Source organism: Pararge aegeria, chromosome 14 (genome assembly GCF_905163445.1).
Source record: "Pararge aegeria chromosome 14, ilParAegt1.1, whole genome shotgun sequence".
NCBI classification, from domain to species: Eukaryota; Metazoa; Arthropoda; class Insecta; order Lepidoptera; family Nymphalidae; genus Pararge; species Pararge aegeria.
The window spans coordinates 3,126,723-3,152,262 of record NC_053193.1 but is presented as its reverse complement, the minus strand read 5'-3'; the positions used below and the strand labels follow the sequence as shown (position 1 = coordinate 3,152,262).

The 25,540-nt window shown below is 37.2% G+C and overlaps 1 protein-coding gene across 1 annotated transcript in view; it reads left to right on the top strand.

Moving 5' to 3' along the window:
* The window catches only part of LOC120629315 (protein tweety-like), a 136,659-nt gene that overhangs the window by 97,867 nt on the left and 13,252 nt on the right, over positions 1-25,540 (top strand). Inside the window, exons 3-4 of the mRNA XM_039898224.1 lie at positions 22,444-22,520; positions 24,340-24,495. Coding sequence (XP_039754158.1) covers positions 24,361-24,495 — 135 coding nt within the window. The 5' untranslated portion in view covers positions 22,444-22,520; positions 24,340-24,360. The remainder of the gene's footprint in view (positions 1-22,443; positions 22,521-24,339; positions 24,496-25,540) is intronic.

The window sequence follows — 25,540 nt, the reverse complement described above, 5'->3', positions numbered from 1 at the left end:
TCAAAGACTCGTCACGTGATACATATAACAAAAGTACTCCGAAATCCGTACACAGAGCTCCAATACGTAGTTAGTGTTTACATACAGAAGTCGACACTACCCCTTTACTAGTATGCCTGCTTACATAAACGAACATACTGCTCTTAAAGTTACAGAATTTACGACATTGGCATACGTCTTAGTATTGTATAGTGCACCGAGGTTCAAGTGACAAGCTGATAACGATTTCGAACTTCCACTAGGCATATGTTCTGTGAAATAATTTTGTGTAAAAAAACCAATTAAAACTATGTGGCCACTACATCATCATTAATTAGTGAATGGATGTTTTGTAGAAAAACTCAAACTGCATTACCGTCACCCTCAGTTGATGTCGAATTCAGAACGCACGATTGCTAAGTCAATGCGTCAGAGCAAAACTGCCGTAGCAGCATAGAGAACTTATTATTTAGTTTATTTTCGCTGTCGCAGATTATAGCAAAAAAGCTTTACGTTCAATCTATATCAAGGACTTCCTCAAAGTCATCTAGCGATTTCTTCCGTATTCAATTCTTATTCAAGATCCCACATCTTAATATTATTTGTGATAATCCAGGTCATGCATTATCTTCTTCTTGCCCTTAACCCCCGCATCGTGAGTTCATCACAACATTGATTCTTTAAACTTAAAGATATAATCTTACACATCACATCCTAAAATTATCATGGATTATCACAAATATATGATAATCCAGGTCATGCAATATTGTCTTCTTATAGCCCTTAACCCACATTATGTGAGTTCGTCACAACATTGATTCCTCTAAGCTGAAGACATCATCTCGCACATCTTATCTTAATATTATTTGCGATAATCCAGATCATGCATTATCATCTTCTTCACGCTCTTCGTCATAACATCGAGTCTTCAAAGTTGAAGACAGACTTGTTGTTTTGGTTAAGACTTATTTTTTGGACCGATCGCCTGCTTGACGTCAACCTTCCTTGGGAATGTCTTAGTTGGTGGGAGTTACCACCAACTTTTGATGTCATCTTTATGCGTGATCCTGTAAAAACATAGGCCTTTAAAAACGTTCACATTTTTTCCCATTGTTGTGGACGGATTGATAGTTTCACCGCGTCAAAATTTTAAAACAAGATTCTGTTAAAATGTTGGACTCTTTTAAAAGTAATATCTAAAAGTTAATTATGCTTAAAACTTGCCAAACTTTCGTCATTTTCATTGCTCCTGTTTCTAGATCCCCTCGGTTGCTTACTTGCGCCATCGCAGTTCATTGTAATTCCCCGACAAAGTAATAAACAACTAGGTTTATTGGCGTCTCGCTCTTGAACGTGTTTTGTTGTTGAGAGAAAGTGCTTCGCGCTTTTAGGGATACAAATGTCGTATTTCTCGGACTTCTGCTCTCGGGTGTCTTAACTTTATACGTTTATTTTCGATGTTATTTGGTTTCATTCATTTTGTTCTTTGACAGCATATCCCCTCAGTTATAGAATTTCTACTTGTTTCATTCTGTTTCGCCCGTATGGACTGTATTCTATGATATTTCTGTAACTACTTGGGGCGCTTGTATGAAAGCAGAGTAAATTGCATCTTTATAATTCTATATAAGAAGAGCGACTCTTGGGAAATGGGACTAACTAGAATTCCAGATATAAATGGTTCTACTGTTTCGAACCGAAATGAAATCCTTTCATATGCTAGTGTTATGACAACTCATATTAATCTGGGTTTGCGACCAAGTTATCAATATAAGTTTACCATTTACGAAGCACGAAGCCATTAAGGTCCGGTCCGCAAACCTGCATTTGAACAGTGTGTTGGGTTCAGGCTTCAAGAGGCCTGGCCATACATTTATATTACGAGATATGATTAATTGCCTCGTTGACCTAGTGAGTAGTAGTATGTTCAACAATGAATCACAAGATCTTAAGTTCGATCCCGAGCCGCACTAAAAATTTGTATCAGATGAAAAAATCTGACATCGTGAAAACATCCTGAAGTAACTTGGCGTTATTCGACCTGCTGCCTTGGATACCATGTTAATTCATTTGTCCTGTTTGTGATATTATATGTGATATCATCTTATTAGCCCGGCGACAACCGCATTGTAGCAGCCTGGTGGGTCTATGTCCTGAAACCCTGTCTCATATCAGAAGGGAGGTCTAGCCTGTGCACGTTTACTGGCTAATGAATAATGATGATGGATCAACAGCTAAGAAGAAGCGGTGAAAGCGCAGTGGGTAGCTCGACTTCACTTTCGGGGGGCCGAGTTCGAATCCCAGCACGCACCCCTTTTTTTGTTTTGGGGTGGTGCTTTATTGTTACTAGGGCTAGGGCCTAGGGTCGGAGGTAACAATAAAGCTAGAGCTAGTTATAACCTCGGAGGTTATAACTTTTCTAAGTTATGTGCGTTTTAAGTTATTAAAAATATGACTTGCTTCGACGGCGAAGGAAAACATTGTGAGGAAACCTGCATGCTTTAGAGTTTTCTACTCTCTTTCTACTCTCTAATGTTCTCAAAGGTATGTGGAGTGGAGTCCACCAATCCGCACTGGGCCAGTTGACTACGGCCTTAACCAGGGGGTTAAGGCCGTAGTCAACTGGCCCACTACTACTGAGAAGGGTCTCATAGTGGGAGGAAACCCATGCGCTGTATTGGGCCGGTAATGGGTAGATGTGATGATGACGAGGTTCAGGAGCTTATAAGAATGTTTAAATAGTACAAAGCTTTGCAGAAATGTACTGCATTTAAAACTAAACATTCGTATCTACACATTTATTTATACATCATATTACAAAAGGTTCAATCGCTCATATTGCCCATCATGTAACCGTTAGTTTGGAAAGAGCGATGAAAGAATACCGTTCTGTAATGATTAATGATGATGATACGAGAGCCCACAGCCCCGTATCGGCTGTATCGATAGTGATATATAAAAGAAAAATTCACTTATTATTAATAGATCAAACCAAACTGCCAGTGGATGGGATCAACGGATCATTAATATAATTTTATGTGTAGTGCAGTCGTTGATATTTATGAGTATGTGGTTTGAGTGTATCTTTAAACGCGAACACTGATCAGTAGTCTAAAAAAAGCACGTTTTTTCAAGTAGTCTAAAATTAAGCTTAATTTGCTATACTCCGCAAAAAAACAGTTGAATCTGTATGGTGTAGCTTATAATTTCTTCAATCTTTATACTTCATACCAAACAGATCTTCGGAAATGTACCCTCTACGCAAGTTTCGCTCCGAAACCCGAGCACCCTCAAGTTATTTCAATGAATAAGTGTTGTTCTATCCAATATTTAAAACACGACACATTTTAGAATCCCACCCACTAAATATGCTAAAATTAAGTTATTTCATTCTCGGTTTTAAAATGTTTTTGTCCGCCGACGAGACTTTCGTAGGTAGAAAACTGCAAAGAGTACTCTGGGCTTCTTAACGCCGAATAGAAATCCTGCTTCGTAAAAAGATTCTTACTAATTCGTGAAATGTCAATAACCTAAGGGTGCAAACCTTACCTCCATGTCGCCCTGCGGTTTAAGGTAAACATAGAAAAAAAAAACTCGCGAGAGGTCATCAACCCGCGCGGCGAGGGGTTAACAAGTGTGTAGAGCTAAAGCAAATAAGTAGTTAATCCATTTGTTTATTTGCTAAGCATTCAAAGAGCCCTTACGAGCAACTAGTTTATTCCATTGACATCGTTGACGTAAAATTAACTTGTTCCATGCAATTCCTGAGTGGAACGTTAAAGTTAAACGGCCGATTGGCGCAGTGGGCAGCGACCCTGCTCTCTGAGTCCAAGGCTGAGGGTTCGATTCCGACAGCTGGAAAAGTGTATGTGTCATGAACATGAATATTTTTCAGTGTCCGGATGTTTATCGTCATATAATAAGTAGATATACAACGTGTACATGAAAACCGAAATATTACTTCAGATGTTTTAGAGTTACATTATTTACTGTCTCTGAGATGTATCTGTGAAACCAAAACGCTCATAGTTTTTGAGTAAACCACTGCCATCGTTTTTACTCAAAGAAATCTAATGCAGCCCCAACATCAGATGCAAAATTAAAATCAAGTGACTCCGGTCACTTTATGAGGTACGCGTTGCGTAGCGTAGGTACTATGCACGTGTCGGTCTTTCACCTTCAATAGGGTTGTTATAAGTAAACACTTAGCATGTCAGAAGTTGAAACAGTTTGTATGGAAAATCAAATATGCTGATTTAATATTTTTAAAAGGTGATTCCTTATGAAAAATACTTATGCAATCTTCAATAATGCTTCGTAATTCAGTTACACTTATAGATATGGTTGAGATCTGATGGTGATGTGGATCTCACTTCTGAAGAATAAACAGCAACTGCAAATTTTAAACTCAAAAGCACAAATAATGTCGGTTACGCATTCATTTAACTTCCATTATTTAAACAAACGTCTCACTCTACTTGATGTGGATTCTCTGAAAGTAAGTGGTTCTAAAAGGAACGTCTTTAATATTTTATCTAAAGCGGCTGCGTTTTACATAATGTAACAGTTTAACTCCAACGCAAGACGAAGGGTGGTATCGTATCCCATTTCTCACTAATGTTATTAATTCAAACATGAATTTGTTTGTTTATTTGTAACGCCTTTACTTCTCAACCGATCATCATGAAATTATGCTCACAACTATTGCCGAAGAAATGTTAATAATATTTGGTAATATTTTCTGGGTTTTCCGGTGTAAAAAGAAGTCTATGTGTTAATCCAGGATATTTATTTGTATTTCAAATTTCAGTCAAATTGTTTCATTACTTTTTTTTTTCTATTTTCAATTTAGTTTTCTTCATCGTCATAATCATCGTCATATAACCCATAACCGGCCCACTACAAGGCACGGGTCTCTTCCCCACAATGAGAAGGTATTAAGGCCGTAGTCAACCACGCTGTCCCAGTGCGGATTGGTGGACTCCACACACCTTTGAGAACATTAGAACTCTCAGGCATGCAGGTTTCCTCACGATGTCTTCCTACACCGTTGAAGCACGTGATATTTCAATTAGCTTAAAAAAGTTAGAGGTGCTGGAAGTTGAAGTCGAAATCGAATTCCTACCCACGGGGCTATCCCCACGACATTGTTAGTTTTCTTACATTTTATATGCCTACAGTTATTATTTTAATTAGGTATAATTTTTCGGGAGCAGAGAACAGCCCTGCTTGTGCGATTTGATACATCGACCGGGCTGTTGTTCCTATACACCTTGATAAACTAAAACTATAAAATTTACACACTTATTATAACTAAAATTTATTATCTACTTTAGTCGAACATCCATCCATCTTTACAAACTTTCGCATTTATTATATCAGCAGGATAGTGTAGTTAACACAGCGAAATAGTTAGGAATCCACAAAACACCTAACATGAATGCTAAAGGGAGTTTCTTGGTTTTACCTCGCTTCTCTTAGCACATTGAATGAATGTATTAATGAATGAATGAATGAATGAATGAATGAATATACTATTACTGCACACCACAAAAAGTACATAAAAAAAAGAAAAATACAACAAAACAAGGTATAAAATTTGGCGAACACAATATGATGAACTGCGCTGGTACTTTTTTTCATAGACGTAAGCTCCCTTCCCGAACCAACGAAATTTACCTAATTGTCTGCTGCCTGGTGCACGGAAAGCCGGTCGCAGATTTAATTTTATATACGAACTTTAATTTTTAATTTAACATAAACTATGCATTAAAATAGCGTACTTACTGTAAAGGACACATACTCGTGCATACAAAAGATAAGATTGACTGATAATAATATATCTTCATCCATTAAGGATTAATATTTCTATACCCAACAATGATGACCCTTCCCTGTTTATTTTTATCACTACCTATGGTCAATGGTACAGATCTCTTATAGAGATAAGTATTTCCTTGTTGATGATTATGCCACTTCTTTTGATGCAAAAAAAATATGATAACTTTTAAATATTGAACATAAAATGCGTTAATGCGGCTATGGTTCTGTAGACTTTTTTTAAAAATCTATCATACAAAGACCATTAGTTTTGTAGTATATAGAAATTTATGTATGAGACACAAGCTGCGTGCGATTTCAGTGCGGCTTTTTTATATCACTCGGAATTAATCTTCCAGTTCAATGAATAATGGAGTAGGCTAAATCAATAGCGATAGTGGTGCGGTTATTTGTGACCGGGATTCAGTTTAATATCAAATTTAGATCTCTCGTACATAGTACTCTTATAGTGGGTTAGCTCTTGCGTAATTGGCACACGATTTAGTAACCAGCGATAGAGACCCCTACTTAACATGAAACATCTCCCCATTGTGCTGTGATTGAAGGCGGAAGGGGGGGGGTTGGCAGGTCTAGATTGGCTGGTGTTTGAGGGTTCCGGGCCGAGCGGCAGCGCGCAGCCTCCGCGGTATCGAACGACCGCACCCGCTCTCCACGTGGCCCATTCACCGGGAAACCACGTGGGCTGCACCATACTACTGATGAAATATGTAGTAATAATAGTACGATTGGTACTGGACAAGGGCAAACTTGTAAGTAATGCTATACTTTATGTGCCTTACAGTAAATGTGACATAACGGCGGATTATTTTTGCAGTGTGTTTTCATGTTATGACATTTAAAAGGCTGCGACAGTCTGGCGCAGTTTTTTAGGGCCTTATGGCTGTTAAAGTTTTGACGCGAGTCACTACGGGTACCTACTGGATAACGAAGTAGTTTGAAGACCTCCCTAGCGCAGCGGTGAGCGCTGTGGTTTTAAGTGAAAGCTCCCGAGTTCGATTCCCGGCAGATGCAATTTGAAACATAATATAATTTATGATTTTTTTCTGGTCTGGTCTGGTCTGGTGGGAGGATTTCGCCGTGGCTTGTTACCACCCTAGCGCCCTAGACGTGCCGCAGAGCTTGCGAGCATGGGTTTGATATAACTGCTATACCCCCCTAACCATCTTAGACTGCATCATCACTTCCCACCAGGTGAGATTACGGTCAAGCGCTAACTTGTAATGGAATAAATGAGGCCCATAGTAAGCGACCACGTTACAGATGCGTTAGTCATCACTACTGACAGCACTCTCTGACTTTGGTCTTCAGGCACTGAGGGATTTTGTACGAAAATATCACTACCATCTGCTTATTACTATCTAGCTTCTATAGCACCACCAATATATTTTCAAACGGGAAGGCGTTGGTAGAGGCTTTTAGTCCAGCAGTGTTATAGGCTTTTGGTGTTTTTTCTTTATATTAACGATAGGTTGACGACAATCATGCCCGTTAGAAAGCAATGATGAGGTCTAGGTTAGAGCACGCTTGCCTAGAAAAAGCCTATTCACTCTAGCCTTGAAGGTACCAGTGGCGGTACTACCATACAAGCCGAAAAGCCGGGCTTGCGTTACAATAAATATCTCTTTTAAATTTTTCTTGACTATTCTGAAATGAAATTAACAAAAATAATTGGCAAATAAACAGGTAAATTTTTTTAATTTAAAAATTGTTTGTTGGCTTTGCATATTTTTTTTCTAATGAAAAGAATGGTTGGAACGCGGCTGGTTACGACATAAATTACCAGGCATCATAAGATTTACAGAGAGCAGAACTCAAAGAAACACTTATAATTTAATTTTGGCAAACATTGCATAGAAACTTCTTTATCATAATTCGCGTGCTGACCGTGTAGTATTTTTCAAAGATTTGTTGATATTGTTTATCATTTAGCACAACAAGAATGGTGACTCATGACGAGTTAAATTTGTCCTTTAGGTAACTGAGCTTGCTCAAACTCAAAACCCTAGGCACGCCACTGGAAGGTACTCAAATTATACGTGGCAGGAAACACAGTTGCCGTTCAAGCGAATGAATGTGTGAATGGTGATGTTAAACATACACGTATCGAATTTGGTTCACAATTTTGAGCTCTGTTGAAACTTAACCAAATAAAACTCATTGCGACTGCATTAGTTTCTGTATATTATTATTTAGGTTAATACAGAAAGTTTAATTAAAAATTTGTCACACCACAGACGTGTTCAATCTAAACACGCCACAATTTTATCCACCGCGGCGAGTTATAGTTATTTATATCACACCTAAAGTTATAATGAGTATGTCTAACATCAACTAGTTTTAAATTTATATTAGAATAACGTCATAACAAATATTATAAACTAACAGCCGGCGCCGGCTTCGCACGTGTGAAATATATAATTTTTTATTCTTTATTTATTTGGGACTTTTATCCAACACGGATATGCCATCATCCCTTAAGTAACTAGGTAACAAAAAACTTAGTTATTATATTAATACCTACTATAAGAGAAATGTAACAGATACAATCTGTTACTGCTGCCTACGCAAAAATATCTCAACAACAGACCTGAAACCTTCAGGTCAACTTCAAATCTGAACATAACATTACAAATCTTTTAATATTTTAGCTTATCTCCAGTATAATATGCCTGTAAACTATTAGTAAACCTTCCTCTTGAATCACTATCTATCTATTGCTAAAAACTGCATAAAAACTTTAAAAAATCTGAGCGTACCTACGAACGGACTTCTATGCTATGCAATATGAAAATCAAGCTTAATTTTCTATACTCCGCGAAGAGCAGGAGAATCTGTAATGTGTAATTTATAACTTCTTCAATCCTTATACTCCACACTAAACAGATCTTGGGCAATGTACCCTCTACGCACGTTTCGCTGCGATACCGGAGCATCCTCAGGAGATGTTGACTTCACAATGAATAATAGTTACGTAGCAATTATTCATTGCATATGCATAGCATATTAAGCTTAATTTTCATAATATATCATGGAATTCCGCAAAGAAGCGCCTGCTTCTATCCAACATGCTATGTTATCATTAGAATCGTTTTAAAATAACTGCATTCCAAGGGAATATTTCATTTTAAGTGCCACAAGCGATGTTAAAGTATACATAAAACAATAAAAAAATAAAATAAGCTATTAACTGTGTAAATTCAACATTCAAAAGATGGTTTTATTAAATCTTTAGGCTATGGCCGTGGCGAGTTACCATGAAGGAAGTGTTCCGGTACGAAGCCGCGTCGAAACCCTACCGAAACAGCTCTACAATAAAAACAATTTAGCACGCTGCCATCTTAGACTGCATTATTACCTCTATTTACTTATCTTACGAGATAAAACTGCATTCAAGGGCTACCTTTTAGGTGGATAAAAATGAACATTTACTTTATGGCGCCCAACGTGGGACTGTCATTAATTTTTCAACACGATCATATTGTAAATTTCATTGACGATTCTTTTAACCCCCTTCAATTATATTACTAACTCTAAACAAACTAAGCAGAATTTTAATGAGACCTGAAATCTCACCGATTAAGAAAAAAGTTTCAATCTGACTATTATTTTAAAAATTGTCAGCAAACTGCCTTCTTTCTTATTTCAATAATATAAAGTTGTGATTTGATTTGATATGTACAACAGGGCATTTGTTTTCCAATCACAATATCAATTTATATCATTCTTTAAGCGATAAGACCGGCTTTGGGCATTTTTATTTTCGTTGTAGGTACTACTTTTTTACTTTTTAATGAATTGGCCGATACCTTAGAAGGCAACTCTCAAACGCTTATTTTATTATTCACACCACTCCCTCTACAATGCACTCCCATACATAGCCTAGTATTAAAAAGGCAAGTACGACAATACATCGTATAGGCTTATCGGGTCTGTAGGTAATGTTGTACTGGAGTCCCTAGGAGCTTTTATGATTTGAATAAGGAACAACGCGCACGGCGTGTCTGAATAAAATCTGTTCTAATATTGCTACCTCGCTTTAACGTATGATTGTGTCCCTGTCATTCACCAGAGCCTGTGACGCGCGAACCATGGATTGAAAAAAAATATCGCCAAAACATGATTTTATTGCCCCGCGAGGTCTGAAAGGTAGAGTATTCAACTCAGGGTTAAAGCTGCCTTCGTATTGGGCCCCCCTAAAACACTCGCTGGACTCGGGTTACTAGATGCAACACCGTCGTACGCTCGGGAGTTACTCGTTTGCTTGGGATTTATCCCGGCGCCCGTAACGTAAGACTTTGCTTTACCCCCTTTTTGAACAATCTACTATTTCAAAAAAAGTATATTCGGAAAAGCAACTCTTGCAATGAAGAATTTCCAATAATAAATAGTTCAATTTATTAAGCTCTCACATTAATGAAAGGCAACAATCAAAAAAATGCTACAAAGAATGTAGCGTTGTAACATTTCTAACACCATCAGTTCTAACACATAGATTTGTTGTTTTCGTTTTTTAGTGCGCATGCGTCAGTCAAGGGAAACCCAAACGCTATTAATGTTAACAGTCCCTCGTGAAATATGGCGCTGTATTTTAATTAGAAACACGGACTTTCCTTTTACAGTAATAACTTACTCTATTTTTAATGTCGAAAACCTCTTTCACATTCTCGGTACATTTTCGTACGTATACACCGTGTATGTTTGTTAATATTTAATTAAAAAGCACATTTACAACTCTGCACCATGCTATTAAGAACTTATGTAATAAAAACTCGCTTGGGTTTCGCATTACGATCTTTCAAAGCATAATCAAATTCATATTCAAATTCTTTATTTGGAAAAATATAGTAGTTATATTTGAGTGTGGTCGCTTACTGTAAGCCTCATAAGAAGTCTTAAAATCACTCAGCGGGCGATGGAGAGAGCAATGTTGGGTGTATCTCTACGTGATCAAATCAGGAATGAGAAAAACAAGAATTACCGACATAGCTCAGCGAGTCGCAAAGCTAAAGTGCAAATGGGCGGGGCGCATAGCTCGGAGAACCGATGGACGTTGGGTGCCAAAGTGCTGGACTGGCGACCTCGCACGGGTAAACGCAGCGTTGGTCGGCCCCGCAGCGTTGGGAGCCGCTGGAAACAAGCGGCCCAGGACCGTGGATTTTGGAACTCTCTACAAAAGACCTATGTCCAGCAGTGGACTGCAATCGGTTGAAGTGATGATGATGATGATGATATATGGCATAAGCATAGCATAAGCATAGTAAAATCTATTTGTCGATTTCTAGCGGCTCTACCAACGGAAAACAGATTCTATCGCAAGAAAATCGGCAGTTGCTTTGTTGTACACTTTTCAATATCTGACCTAAAATTTCTTCGTAGCATGCCAGTAGCTATTTTATTTCCCGTTTGGTATGAGACACGCCAATAGCCTTCCTTGATAAATGGGCTATCTAACACTGAAATAATTTTTAAAATCGGACCAGTAGTTTCTGAGATCATCGCGTTCAAGTAAACAAACAAACTCTTCAGCTTTATTTATGAGATAAATTCAAATTCAAATTCTAGTATGTTTTATTCATGTTCACAGGCACTTATGAAGCGTTCATACATTTAACATGCTACACTAATGTTAGTGATGGTGATAACTGCATTCGTTAACTTAAAACTAAAGCTAGGAGGGTTCCAAACGCGTCCTGGTCTAAGAAGAGCCCACAACAAATTAAGCCAGGTTTTTGTTTTTTGATATTACCATCTCACAGTCTCGTCAATGTTGACCTATGAAGTTAGAGCAATTCATACCCAAGCTATCATTCATGTAATCCTGTATTATATAGGATACGTTTTATAAAAACTTTGAACTTATTGAGAGACATCTCAAGGATTTCATCTGGTAATTTGTTATAAAATTATATACAATTACCCTTAAATGAATTACTAATTTTATGCAGTAAACTGCACTACCAGTTTATTATTACTACTAATGTTAATATTGTGACAGTACACTATCTTTTAAAATTAATATACGATTCAAATTGATTGAAAAGCCTCTAATTCACATCCTCAATGGAATGACTAGTGAGTGGTCGAAAAGACAGTGAGATATTAAAAAAATTCGTTACTTCCGAGGTCGTGTTTCTTGCCGGTGGGGGACTTGGATATACTAGAATAATAGAGCGTCTAGTATGCAGATTATTCAATTAGGCAACTGTCTCCGCCGGGCGTTTGATTGGAAACTTCCTCGGGCTGAAACCAAGACGCAAATTGTTTCTATATAGAGCATTGCACCGGTACTGACATACCATTACGCTGGTTTGCTTTGAACTAAAGGGAACTATGTGTTACAGTAAATTTATAAAGTGGGTAAATAATTAAACTTTTGATAACTATAACTTCATATTTGCCAGATATTTATGTCCATAATTGGGGATATAAAGGGATGGGTACATAGGAAACATGGAAATATAACGTTTAGGATGACACAGTGCTTTACAGGCCATGGGGTTTTTATGCAATACATAGCACGCATAAAGAAAAGAGTGAGTAGTGATTGCATGTATTGTGAACACCCATGTGATGATGCAGAACATACCCTGTTTCACTGCCCACGATTTGAAGAAGAAAGGGAGAATGTGAAGAAGGAAATAGGAAGTAAAATAAAGACAGAAAACCTAACCTCCATAATGCTAGAGGCATCAGAGAAATGGGAATCTATAAAAAAATACATGGAAGAGATAATAAAAGTAAAGGAAAGGGACGAAAGAGAAGGAAGGTAGGACAACGACGTTAGTGGTAGGCCAAATGGCAGGTACACTAACGTTTAGAAGGCAGGAGGGGTTTTTAGTCGGTAGGAGTCCGGCACTATCTATAGGGATGTCCATGAGGATTTTCCCCTCCTAATTATAAAAAAAAAAAAAGATATTTATGTCCATGACATTGAGTTGGTGGGTATTTTGATATAAACACGGCTGCATTATCGATGCAAAGATACCTCCCGGTGTCTTAGTCGTTTATCATATGTATATACAAATTTTTATATGCTCCCACTAAACATGAATTATGAATGCATGTTGAATCGAATCTGTAAATGATGTTTTTTTTAGTAAATATTTTTGAAGTAAAACTTTTTTAGGCGGCGACTAGGGAGTAACTCAGATATTTTTCTGACGGAAGTAACGCTTGCTTTAGACGTCTGTGTAGTTTCCGCTATTTAAAAATAATAATTTGTATTGGTCGTAAGTAAATGTCATATACTCCACGCTTCTTGACTAATACGCCAACTAGTGGCATATATCATAAGCAATTGGGATTATTTATTTCCAATATTTTAAAACGGATCAATTGTGAATAGCAAAGTGAATAAAAACAACAACAGTTCTATGGCCATTACTGTACCGTCGTAATATTCCTTTCATAGATAATATGAAAAATTCACTTGAGTACAACTGTAATACAGTAAGGATAGCATCAGTATCAATACCATAATGCCGCCCATCAGTAGCGTGCACTGGGTTTTTAGGCAGTGCTTTCGTGCATGTATGAAGTGCACGCAGCTGCCGCTCGTAATACGTCGATAATGATCTATATTCGTATACCATATACTCGCTATCACCAAGCATTGTTCACTCATCAGCTTCGTAGAACCGTTTAATATTTTGATGGGCTATAACAATGAGGGGTCATGTTGAAAATTAATGTCCGCCATCAAAGTAAACAACGCGTGATCTACCGATCCGATCAACTCCACTGTCCACACTATGTATATACGGACGGGAACAGTTCGACAACAGTGACCTAGTTAATCTGTCCAATGTTTACCCACTAATCATTATTAAATAAAATATTTTATTTTTTATTTATATATCAACTAATAATTTAAAAACACCTGGTTTTCAATATGGTGTACATTATTCTACACCAAACCAAACACACACACACACACACACGTTCGCGCGCACACACACACACGCACAAACCATGTGATCAATAATTTGAATAATTATAAACTAAACTATATTGTCACGCAATTCGCAGTGTGTGTATTCTGGTATGCCTTGAAACAACTGGACAGATATATTTGGTTAGCATATTATGTATGGATCTGTTTTGTTGCGTTTGATATTGTGACATGAATTACTTTATGTATTTTTGATTATATCTCTGTGGTAGCGGATGCATACTATGAATACTTGTACGCAGTGAGCTTAAAATTTTATAGTAACACAAGCGGACCCCAGCGCCAACTGTCGGGCTGATTTTTGAATCTAAACCATCCAGGGTGCCACCCAAACGGATATCAAAAAATTAATTCAAATCGGTCCAGCCGTTTAGGAGGAATTCAATGACATACACACGCACACAAGAAATGTATTCATAAAATATTAACTCATTGCTGGCAAGTATAAAATATAAAATATAAAAAGAAATGGAAATCTGTGGATTTACTACTTACACAAATTCAAAATTTCTTTATTCATGTAGGCCTATCACACGCATTTATGAAGCTTTCATACAAATATGTTAAACTAATTCTAAGGGGATGGGGAAAGCTTTGTTCGCCAACTTAAACCTAAAGCTACGATATAAATAAATAAATAAATAAATATACTACACATCGCCATCTAGCCCCAAAGTAAGCATAGCTTGTGTTATGGGTACTAAGATGACTGATGAAAAATTATTTGAATAATATACATAAATACTTATAATATATAGATAGACACCTGGGTGTCTCACACTGAAAAACATTCATGTTCATCACACAAACATTGTCCAGGTGTGTGTCCAGCACCGGAACTTGGAAGCCGTTCCGGTGGGCCACTGTGTAGAAACCATAGGGATATAACTGCCATACCTCTAAACGGTTAATCCGCTATCATCTCAGATTCATCACTTGCCACTTTCTTGTAAAACAGAGTAGTACGAAATATACATCAATAAATCAGGATTATTTTAATTGCTTAAAACGCACGTAACTTGGAAAAGTTACAGGTGCGTGTTGGGATTCCAATTCGTCACCCCTTAAGTGAACTCTTTAAGTCTTACCCACTGGGTTGTCACCGCTTCAGATGATACACCGCTTGTAGATAAATAATAAATTATAAATGGGAAATTTAAATAGTGCCATTTGACGTAAATTTCTAAATAACAAATATTGTTCGTAAAAATATCTCTCAAATATGATATCAGTATGCAACTGCGAAGAATTTCATCATTGGAAATATACGCTCATAAATCCGTCCGTCAGTGCGGGAAGCAACCGTCGTTATCTATATTCCGGCGTTTCCGGACAATCGATCCATATCGGATACTGTTCTTCCTCCGCACCCGGTGTGGTGATGCTTCAATTTGTGCCTACATTTCTATGTTACAGTAAATTGTGCCTACATTTCCATGTGTTACAGTAATTTATGCCTACATTACCATGTGTTATGGTAATTTGTGCCTACATTACCATGTGTTAAGATAATTTGTGCCTACATTACCATGTTACAGTAATTTGTGCCTACATTAACATGTGTTACAGTAATCTTTGCTTACATTACCATGTGTTACAGTAATTTATGCCTACTTTACCATGTGTTAAGATAATTTGTGCCTACATTACCATGTGTTACAGTACGTTGTGCCTACATTACTATGTTACAGTTATTTGTGCCTTCATTACCATGTGTTACAGTAATTTGTGCCTAATACCATGTGTTACAGTAATTTTGAAAAGTGAGGTAGGTAGATGTTTTTGACTCTATAAGTCCGTGATCATCATCATCAATAGCCTATAGCCTATTAGTCCAGCAGTGGAATAGTCCACTGCTGGACTAGAGGCCTCTTCCAACGTGAGGGTTCGGCCATAATAACCGCGCTGGGCAGATGGTGTTGATTACGGGGTTGGTGATCGTAGTAGATGGTATTAGTAGCACAGAGGATGCCCGTTGCCCGTATTATACTTTTAGTCGCCTCGTACGTCACCCGCGGGCAGAGCGTGGCACCATTATTCTGATCTGCCGTCACCGCTCGGCAAGTCCGTGACTCCAAGATACTATTATTATTATTTATTATAGACTCAGCAGCTGATGCGCCTGCTGATGATATCGTCTATTCTCAGGCAAGGTATTCCACTGGTTGTAAAAGCCTATTTTTTTCTAACTTATCTTATATTGTCCATCTTTTCTTTACTTTTAAGTGTAAAGATTGTTTTAAAAATGTTAAGAAAAAAGTGTGTCAAAATAAATAAAAACAAACAGTATAAAAAAAGGTTTTTTTTTATATTAGTGTGTTTTAATTATTGTCTTACAATTTACTATAAACTTTACAGTAAAAAGTGACAGAAAGATTGTTAACATAAAGACAGCTTAGGAAAAATGGATTTTAACTTTATTGCTGATATTTTATGCTTGGAAGGATTGGAAGGCTAAAATCCAAGTTTGTATAAAAGCGATGGATTCACTTGTACTTTTGAATATAAATGTCTAGTACGAAATATACATCAATAAATCAGGATTATTTTAACTTGAAAATTCACCCTCAATAAATCATTGTATGGAAACAAACTGTCAATAAGTGTATTCCGATTTCCGGCGCATCCGTATTTCGGACATTATCCGATGACCCAAACGGGGGGAGAATTAAAAAGTATTTTCTATTTATTATATTCATTTATCCTGAAATGTTTTCATTAAATCGGCCCTTTCTACTAACAGATAAAATCGAGACCTTGTCCAGTATTTTACCACAATACGGAGTTATTAATAAAATTATCACAACCTTCGAATGCCCATTAAATTATATAATTTAATGGATACCATAATACGAATACCATTTCATATCAACCCATTACCGACTCACTACAGGGCACTGGTCTCCTCCTACAATGAGAAGGGGTTAAGGCAGAAATCCACCACGCTGGCCCAGTGCGGTTTGGTGGACTCCACACACCTTTGAGAACATTATAACATTATGTAGAACTCTACGGCATGCGGATGTTTTCCTTCACCGTCGAAGCAATTCATATTTTAATTACTTAAAACGTACATAACTTAGAAAAGTTAGAAGTGCGTGCTGAGATCGAACGACGAACTCGGCCCCCGAAAGTGTAGTCAAGCTCCTACCCACTGCTGCTCTCCTATCACCCCTTCAATAAAATAAATACACAAAAATTATTAATTATTAATTATTTTTTATTCCATACCACAAAATACTGCAAATAAATTGGAAGATGTGTGGCGTAATAGACACAGCTAATATTATGTAGTCGATTATGCTCGGTAAGCAACTTTGACTCCGCCTCACATAGTTCGCGCCAAAAGGTTAAATCTTCCATATCCGCTGCTATAAGTCAACCGACGCAAATCGCTCACCCATTTCAGAACCATCAATCTGCATTTCAACAGAAGCGTACCATAATGCATACGTCAACTTTTTTTCTCACGCCGCAGTCGGATCGTCTGATGTCTAAATTAATTTACTTCCCGACGCTCCCTCTGTTACGTCATCGCTGACTAACATAACGGTTGTGGTGGATCGTGAGTCGTGACCCGTTAACTGTTTTAAGCAAGTTTACTAACAAATTGACCTTAGGCGTTGCGCACATTTGTTGTTTTGTATCGTTTCGTTCTCATGCAGTTTTTAACTAAATTAGTTAATAACCTGCATACCTGAGAGTTCTTTTGTGTTCTCAAAGGTGTGTGAAGTCCGCCGATCCGCACTGGGCCAGAGTAATGGACTACGCCCTTCTCATTATGGTAGGAGGGCCCTGTAGTGGACTGGTAATGGGTTGATATGATGATATGCTCCCACCTGGTACCTTTTTCTAGGTTGTGCCACACATGACATACGTGGTGTGTCGTTGATATTGAAATGTGTGGCGCAATGTTAAAACAATTTTCTTTCTTTTCTAATTTCATTTTTTCTTAAGGGTTTACTCTTTAATAACCAAACTTTGTAGCGCAATCCGTAATATAATCTTATTTCTATTTACAATGTACCTCAACTACTCAATAAAAAGTGGAATGAACGTATAATAAGCTCTTTCTTTGGCTCGAATTATCTTGCGACCATTGAATTCTAAACGAACCTTCATAAGTTGATAATAACAAGTGAACGGTTCATAAGCTTTACGATATGGAGCAATAAATCCTTAATCATCGTCATGTGCGCTCGGGATGACGTACAGGATCGTTTACGGTGAGAACTTCGGACATATGCACCCCGTTTTACTATCAAGTTTCAAGTAGTTATTTAATATTCGATAAGTTGGCTTGGTACATTTTATCGACGAATACAAACATTAACTTCATTCTTATCTGTTGAAATACGAACGTCATCTCTGTTTCCTTTAAGCTTGCTTTGTATGTTAGTTTAGGTCAAATCTTGTTAGATTTTTAGTATAACCAACTTGCGTATATTTATATTTTGTTATATTTCTCTTTCTATTGTGCATTTATTCATTTCTCAACACTGTTTTATTATTATTACAGTAGTAGAAGAGCCTTTTGTGTCAGAGTAACAATGCTGTGTTCCGGTATAAAGGGCGTGTTTGCCCGTGTAGTTACAAGCATATGAGGCTTAAAACCTTCGCCTCAAATTGATGGACAGGGCGGCATGATGGAGGACGTGCTACTGGCATGCCCTGTGAAGTGTTTCCCTGTTTATAGGCGATGGCTTTTCCACAATAGGTGTCCCACAGGGGTCTATATCAGGACCATTTCTGTTCCTTATTTACATTATAGTCCTTCCTTACCTTGCCAAGGACAAAAGTGAAATCTCGCTAAAGTGGTACAGTGGTTTGAAGTTAGCTTCAAACCACTGTACTTAATATATATAAATCTCCTGTCACGATGTTTGTCCGCGATGGACTCCTAAAGTACTTAACCGATTTTAAATTAAATTGGCACACCGTGAGCAGTCTGGTCCAACTTAAGAGATAGGATAGCTTAGATCTTTAATTATAGTCGCAATTTTATTTTATTGCAAATTATTTGTCTTTAATTAATTGACAGTCACATGTTATATATATATAGGTATATATACTACTATACTCATTTAAGGCTTAGAGATACTGAATACTTTAAAAACACAATCAAACGCAGACGAAGTCGCGGGCAACAGCTAGTAATTATATATAATATAAATGTATAAAATTCATTTTACTAAATGTTAAACATGTGAGAACCACTTTATTACTTAATAATGAGGAACTGAACCTACGTGGATACTACAGTTTTTCTAGGAATAACGTTAGATGCTAAACTTCAATGGGGCCCTCATGTAAATAATTATTACATTACAGAACTAATAAATTTTGTAGCGCAGATGCCAATAACTTACATGATAATGTATGAAAATATTCTTCGTATTATTTCACTTAAAACGTAACATCTGTTTACATCGACCCAATTGGCTTATTAATTTATCATTCAAGTGTTCCACATTTGTGAACCATAAAAAGTTGAGCTTTCCAAGTCTAGGAATCGCGAACTTGTTGAACCAGTTTCGCATTGAGTCACAGCTTTGGGCCGGTGTCGGCTTCGTGTACACTCTTCAAGCCTTATATAGCTAACCGGCGTGATATCTCTCGCATATTCATTGCCTTTAATATAGTGCGACTTATTTGGCTCGTCCACAACAAAAACATTTCTTCGTGACTGGCTGTTCTCACATTTTTGCCTATTTAAGCCTATATCTATAGGGATTCCGTTGTTTTTCTTTTTACTACTTTCCATTTGGTGTTTACCCATCCATTTTTTTATTGGATGTCTAGTGCATGGTTACGATTTCACTTGATGTTTAGTAACGTAGACGACGTTAAGGAAGCATGGCAACTTTGTAGAGGTATGGCTTTTTAATGAAGTTATGCCTCTCGGTTTAGTGTATTAATACTGCATTTTTTTATACCTCCTCGTGGGTCACCTCCCACAATGATTTGAGGTCCGTAGTCCACCACGCTGGTTCAGCGTAGATTGGTGGACTCCACACACCTTTGAGAACATTATGTAGAATTCTCAGGCATGCAGGTTTCTTCACGATGTTTTCCTTCACCGTTTAAGAAAGTTATATTTTAATTGCTTAACACACACATAAATTAGAAAAGTTCGAAGTGTCAAGTCAAGTCGAAGTCCTACCCACTGGTTTTTTTTATATATATATACATATATATATATATATATATACTTCGACTTGACTTGACACTTCGAACTTTTCTAATTTATGTGTGTGTTAAGCAATATATATATGTATATATATATAAAAAAAACCAGTGGGTAGGACTTCGACTATATATTATCATTCATCGTCCATTTTAAAATAGTTTATTTCTTCACGTGATAGTTTGCTATTAAGTTTTAATTTCTAAAGATCCAGGATTAATACTTGAAAGTACTACTCAAATAGGTCAAACATTATAGCAGAGCAGTAGCTATTAAAACGCAAATGTCTTTCCTTACTGTGAACTAATAAAGTTTTAATAATAACTCTAGACGATGCTTTATCGAATATAGGTTAATTTCCAACTGAATAGGATCGCTTTAACTCATTAATTTTCATTAACCAATACATATAACTCGTAACTCCGTATAATATAGATCGTGTATTTAGTCCTAACTCCTAACTCAGAAGTAGATGGTTTTAAGGCAATGTTTTATCCTAGTATCCTACTAATATTAAAAATGTGAAAGTGAAAACGGCTGAACGGATTTGGATGAAATTTGGCATGCATGTAGCCTTTGACATGGAAAAGAGGGTACCTTTTTTCCCAAGAAAAAAGAAAGTTCCCGCGGGAATAAAGAACCTTGATCTACGTGAACGAAGTCGCGGGATTAAGTCGCTAGTTCGTTATAAAAATGAGGTGTGATAGAAGTGTCCTTTTGTAGATCATCAATCATCTTCAATGCACCTTGTACGAACACTGTACATGTACACACATCGATAGATAAACTATTTATTCCTTAAATTAGATAACGAAGAATACAAAAAGATAGATAAATTCAAACTAAGACAAATATCTATAGTATTTTACTAATTGTAACATAAATTAATGATAAGTTTTATTAATTTGAAACGGTATCAGAGAACAAAATTCATTAATCGGTCAGTGAGCTGATCCCTTGTCCGTTGATGGGGTGGAATGACCTCTTCGTGTTCGATCCCTTACAACCATACGGAGCAGCGTAAAGGGCCGCGGGCTCGCGTTTTTATCACAATTTCTTGCAAGAAACCTATTAAGAGAGCTTTGATACCGAACCTGTTTTAACGTTGATAAATTTTGGTTTTTCTCAGCACTGGTTTGAAGTTCTGCATGCGCCCTAGACTATAATTGTGCATTCTTCCTTGTACAATAAAGATAGTTTAGATAGTGGAGTAGGTACCGGTAGTGAAGTTATAAAGCGAGTATTTTACGAGCTCGTATTCGAGCGGGGTGCTTAAACTTTAATATCTGCCATATTGGACACGCGCAGTTTAGATAGCAGTGTTTTAATGGAGGCATATAAAATTAAATTTTATTCCTATTCGGACACTTAGCTAGTCATTTTGAAATGGGAATTCTTCTCATGTGGTCTCTTGTTTATAACAGTCTCAATTATTCTTAAGTATGATCAAGATATATTTGTTTTTGATTATTATTTTTTCAAGCCCACTACAGGGCACGGATCTCGGCTTAGGCCTTAGTTCACAACGCTGGCCAAGTGCGTATTTGTACACGCTTTTGTATTTTTGCATTGTGTCACACGCTTTTTGAGAACATTATGGAGAGCTCTCAGGCATGCAGGTTTCATCACGATGTTTTCCTTCACCGTTGAATCAAGTAATATTTAATATCATAAATTGCTCATTCCGGCTCCGAAGAGTATTTTTTTTTTATATGTTTCGCACCCAGTTATCCTCTGACATGGTGTCAGAGACCTTCTTTATGCGACTTTTGCTCTGAATAAGTGCCAGGTCACGATTGTCGTGATATGGTTATGATACATTGCTTTTTTTTACTGCCTTTTAACTTTCCTTCGAAGAGTTAGAGGTGCAGTCCGGGGATCGAACACGGTACCCGTGCAAGGGAAGCCGACCTCATATGGGCAGCGACCCTGTTTTCTTCTTCCAAGGTCGTGGGTTCAATTCCCACAACTGGAATTTTTTTGTGTAATGAGCATGAATCTTTTTCAGACATATCATAAATCGACAGATCATAAATAATTATGTGTATTATACCTACTCATAAAAATTCTCATCAGCTGTCTTAGTTTCCATAACACAAGCTACGCTTACTTTGGGGCTAGATGGCGATGTGTGTATTGTCGTAGTATATTTATTTATTTATTTAAATCCTCTAGGTTGTTACTTACAAAAAAAGCAATAATTGGGATCTTATAATAACCAATCCAATGTACTAGGTAATTGGTTCCGTATGTTAGGTAGATTCACTACAAACAGACTGACGACAACGTTTCAAAAGTGCTTATAAACTAGGTCTACTTGAAATAAATGAATTTTGAATTATATGCTATTTTTAACGATGCCATATTATGCTAGCGATTAATGGAGAGTGGAGATAAAACATATTTTTTGTGGATTAATTTATCTTTTTAGTAAATAATAATTGTATATTTAGTCAGTGATTATAATGTTGTTTTCTTGTTCCAGATGCGTTCCCGGTAAAGGCGTATGTCTTTATTTGCACACAACATGGCGTCGTAGGAGGTGGATTATTGTTTGTAGAGGTATTTAAATTATCCTTTATTAAGCAGAAGCGTGCACTCCACAAGTAATTAACACAAATTTAAATGACTTGTACCTTTGTTCTGTTTTATTTATTTCTTGTGTGCAACAAAGTATTTTTGTTTGATTGATTGCTTCAACGGTAAAGGAAAACAACGCGGGAAACCTGCATGCCTGAGAGTTCTTCATGATGCGCTCAAAAGTATGTGGAGTCCACCAATCCGCACTGGGCTTGCGTGGTGGACTACGGCCTTAACCCCTTCTCATTGTGGGAGGAGACCCGTGCTCTGTAGTGGGCCGGTAATTGGTTGATGTGAAGAAGCGGTAGTAGTAAGGGGGCAGTGCTTGTGCAATTTCAATTTATCTATCACCAACCATAATGTTACATTTATAGCGCAAGATTTAAAATTAATTTAATTAAACATTGTATGTAACTTGTGAAAGTCCAATCCAGCAGTCATTTTTAAAACTAAATAGATAAATTATTAAGGCATTAGTATTATAATAGTACATTTTGGTAAGTGATCATGATGGCGTAACTGATTCACTCTTCATTTAAGGGAAACGATATTATACGTATCCGGTAAAAAGGAAGCCGGCAAGGCATTCCAAAATAAATAAATCCCTTTTGAAATCGTTAACGCATTTACGCGGATGATGCAACTGGTACTACAAAAGTCTATGAGCTACGGTAATAAATTAACTGAACCCCTGGATCGATATTGCTTTCAAGCATCACGGTAATATAAGGCTTTGAGTATCGAACACAGCAAGGGCGCGTTTTCATTGGTCGGCAACTCGGGGAATCCCCACCGGACAGATTTACTTATTACTTATTACTGTTATAAATTGCCGGCCGATATAGGTACTCCATGAGAGACTACGCCGCAGACAGCGGTTCGATATCAAAGGAATGCGTTTTACTTTAATCTACTGCATTCCGAATGCTTTTCCCTGATATTACGAGTACTAAGTCGATTCTAGTGCGATTTTTTACATTCACATAAATCAACGCACTAGCCTATAACAGTCCACTGTTAGACCTCTACCAGCGGAATGGTTTGCCCATATTCACCACGCTGGACACAAGGTTTTTTGATCGCAGTAGATTGTAGTAGTAGGACAGAGGACGCTGCTGCCCGTTGTCTGTTATATTCCCTAAGACGCCTCGTACGACACTCGTGTGGGAGAGGTTGAGTTATGACCACTTTATTCTGATCTGCCGTCACCACACGGCGGCATAGAAGAATTGTTACCAGTTTAAAGATTCAAAAAAAAATCACGGTTACTTTATGTCCATTGTGTCTTTTAGACAGCGGACATAACGTAGCCGGTAATCATTCATACGAAATATTACATACTAGCGACAAATGGTTGAGACTTGATTTGAGGGAACAATTAGAAAATTATTAAATATAAGAATGGGAGGTTATAATTGCTAAACAAACAAATAAGCAAAACAAATAAACTAACTTCACCTCTATTTGACATATTCAGAGGCTCTAATGAGGTGGGAGGGGCTTAGGTGGAAAGGTATACCCTATAATAGGCGACATATTTAGCGAATTTTTCACTTAAGAATTATTCATTGTAAAGTCAACATCTCCTGATGATGATCCGGTTCCGGAGCAAAACGTGCGTAGAGGATACATTGCCGAAGATCAGTTCGAGTATAAGGATTGAAGAAATTATAAATTACACCATAAAGATTCGCCTGCTTTTCGCGGAGTATAGCAAATTAAGCTTAATTTTCATAATGCTTCTGTGGTTAACTAAGCTATGTACTTTATATTTTTAAGTGTTTGTTTGTCCCGTGGGCAGGTGAGCTGGTGAGCGGCGGGCATGGGCGCGGCGGGCCCGTCGGACGAGTACTCGCCGCCGCGGCTGGCGCGGCTTCTGCACGCCCTGCCACACATCAACGTGACGCTGCACCGCGTCAACGACACCTTCGCGCCCAACTCGCCCATCTACCTCGAGGTGAGCCCGGCAAATAGTTTTCAACAGTCTATAAAAAACTGTATCCTATTGGCAGTGGATGGCATAGAGGGTATGCACAGGGTATGCAGATGATATATAATGGAGAAAATCTCCAGTACGAATTACATAAAACTTAACGGCGTTGTAAGAGTTATAAAAAGCCTACATTTATGTATTTATAACTCGTACTGGAGTTTTTCTTCATTTTATTTTATCTCCATACCCTGTGCATACCCTTTATGCACGACACTGGCTAATGGATAGAAGCAGGCGTTACTTTGCGGAAATCCATGAAAATTAAGCTTAATTTTCACAATTAACTGTATCCTATAGACCTGCTCAACAGACAAAGATTATTCATAATCAGGTATGTGAGTCACTGCTATGCTATTTCAGATGGATTGGAGCGACAGTGATTCGCATATTTAAATTTAAATATTATCTAAAATTTAATTATTATTATTTTTTGTTTATTTTTTTATAATTATCTTTTACTTTTATAGAATAATTCTTCTTACTTCCACAAGTCCTTCACCATTCAGGCTGTTAAGCTTTGGCTATAAGAGAGGCAAAATCTATCTAAATCTTTGAAAAACTTGTGATCAGTGGCGTGCACTTCATACATGCACAAAAGCACTGCATACCCTAAATTTTTTGTATGACTCATAAATGCAAAGGATTTTTCCTTTTTATGGCAACTTCCTTCTTTATGCATACCCTGGTCAAAAGCCCTGTGCACGCCACTGCTTGTGATAGATCACTTTTTGTCTCAATCACCTGATTACCCATGATAGTTCACTGCTCTCGCCTTCTCTTTTTCCATTTTTTACTATTTATGTTTGAGGATAATTATTTATTATATCTATTTATTGTGTTTCTTATTTAATTTTTTGTATTATTTTTAAGTAAATGTCATTTTAAAATATGGGTTACTTATTAATTTATTTGTCTTTATATTATATATATATTTATTTAAGTATGTATGACATATTTTTTTAGTGGTCATCGGTTGCCTGGAAGAAATCACTATGAAGCGATAAGGCCA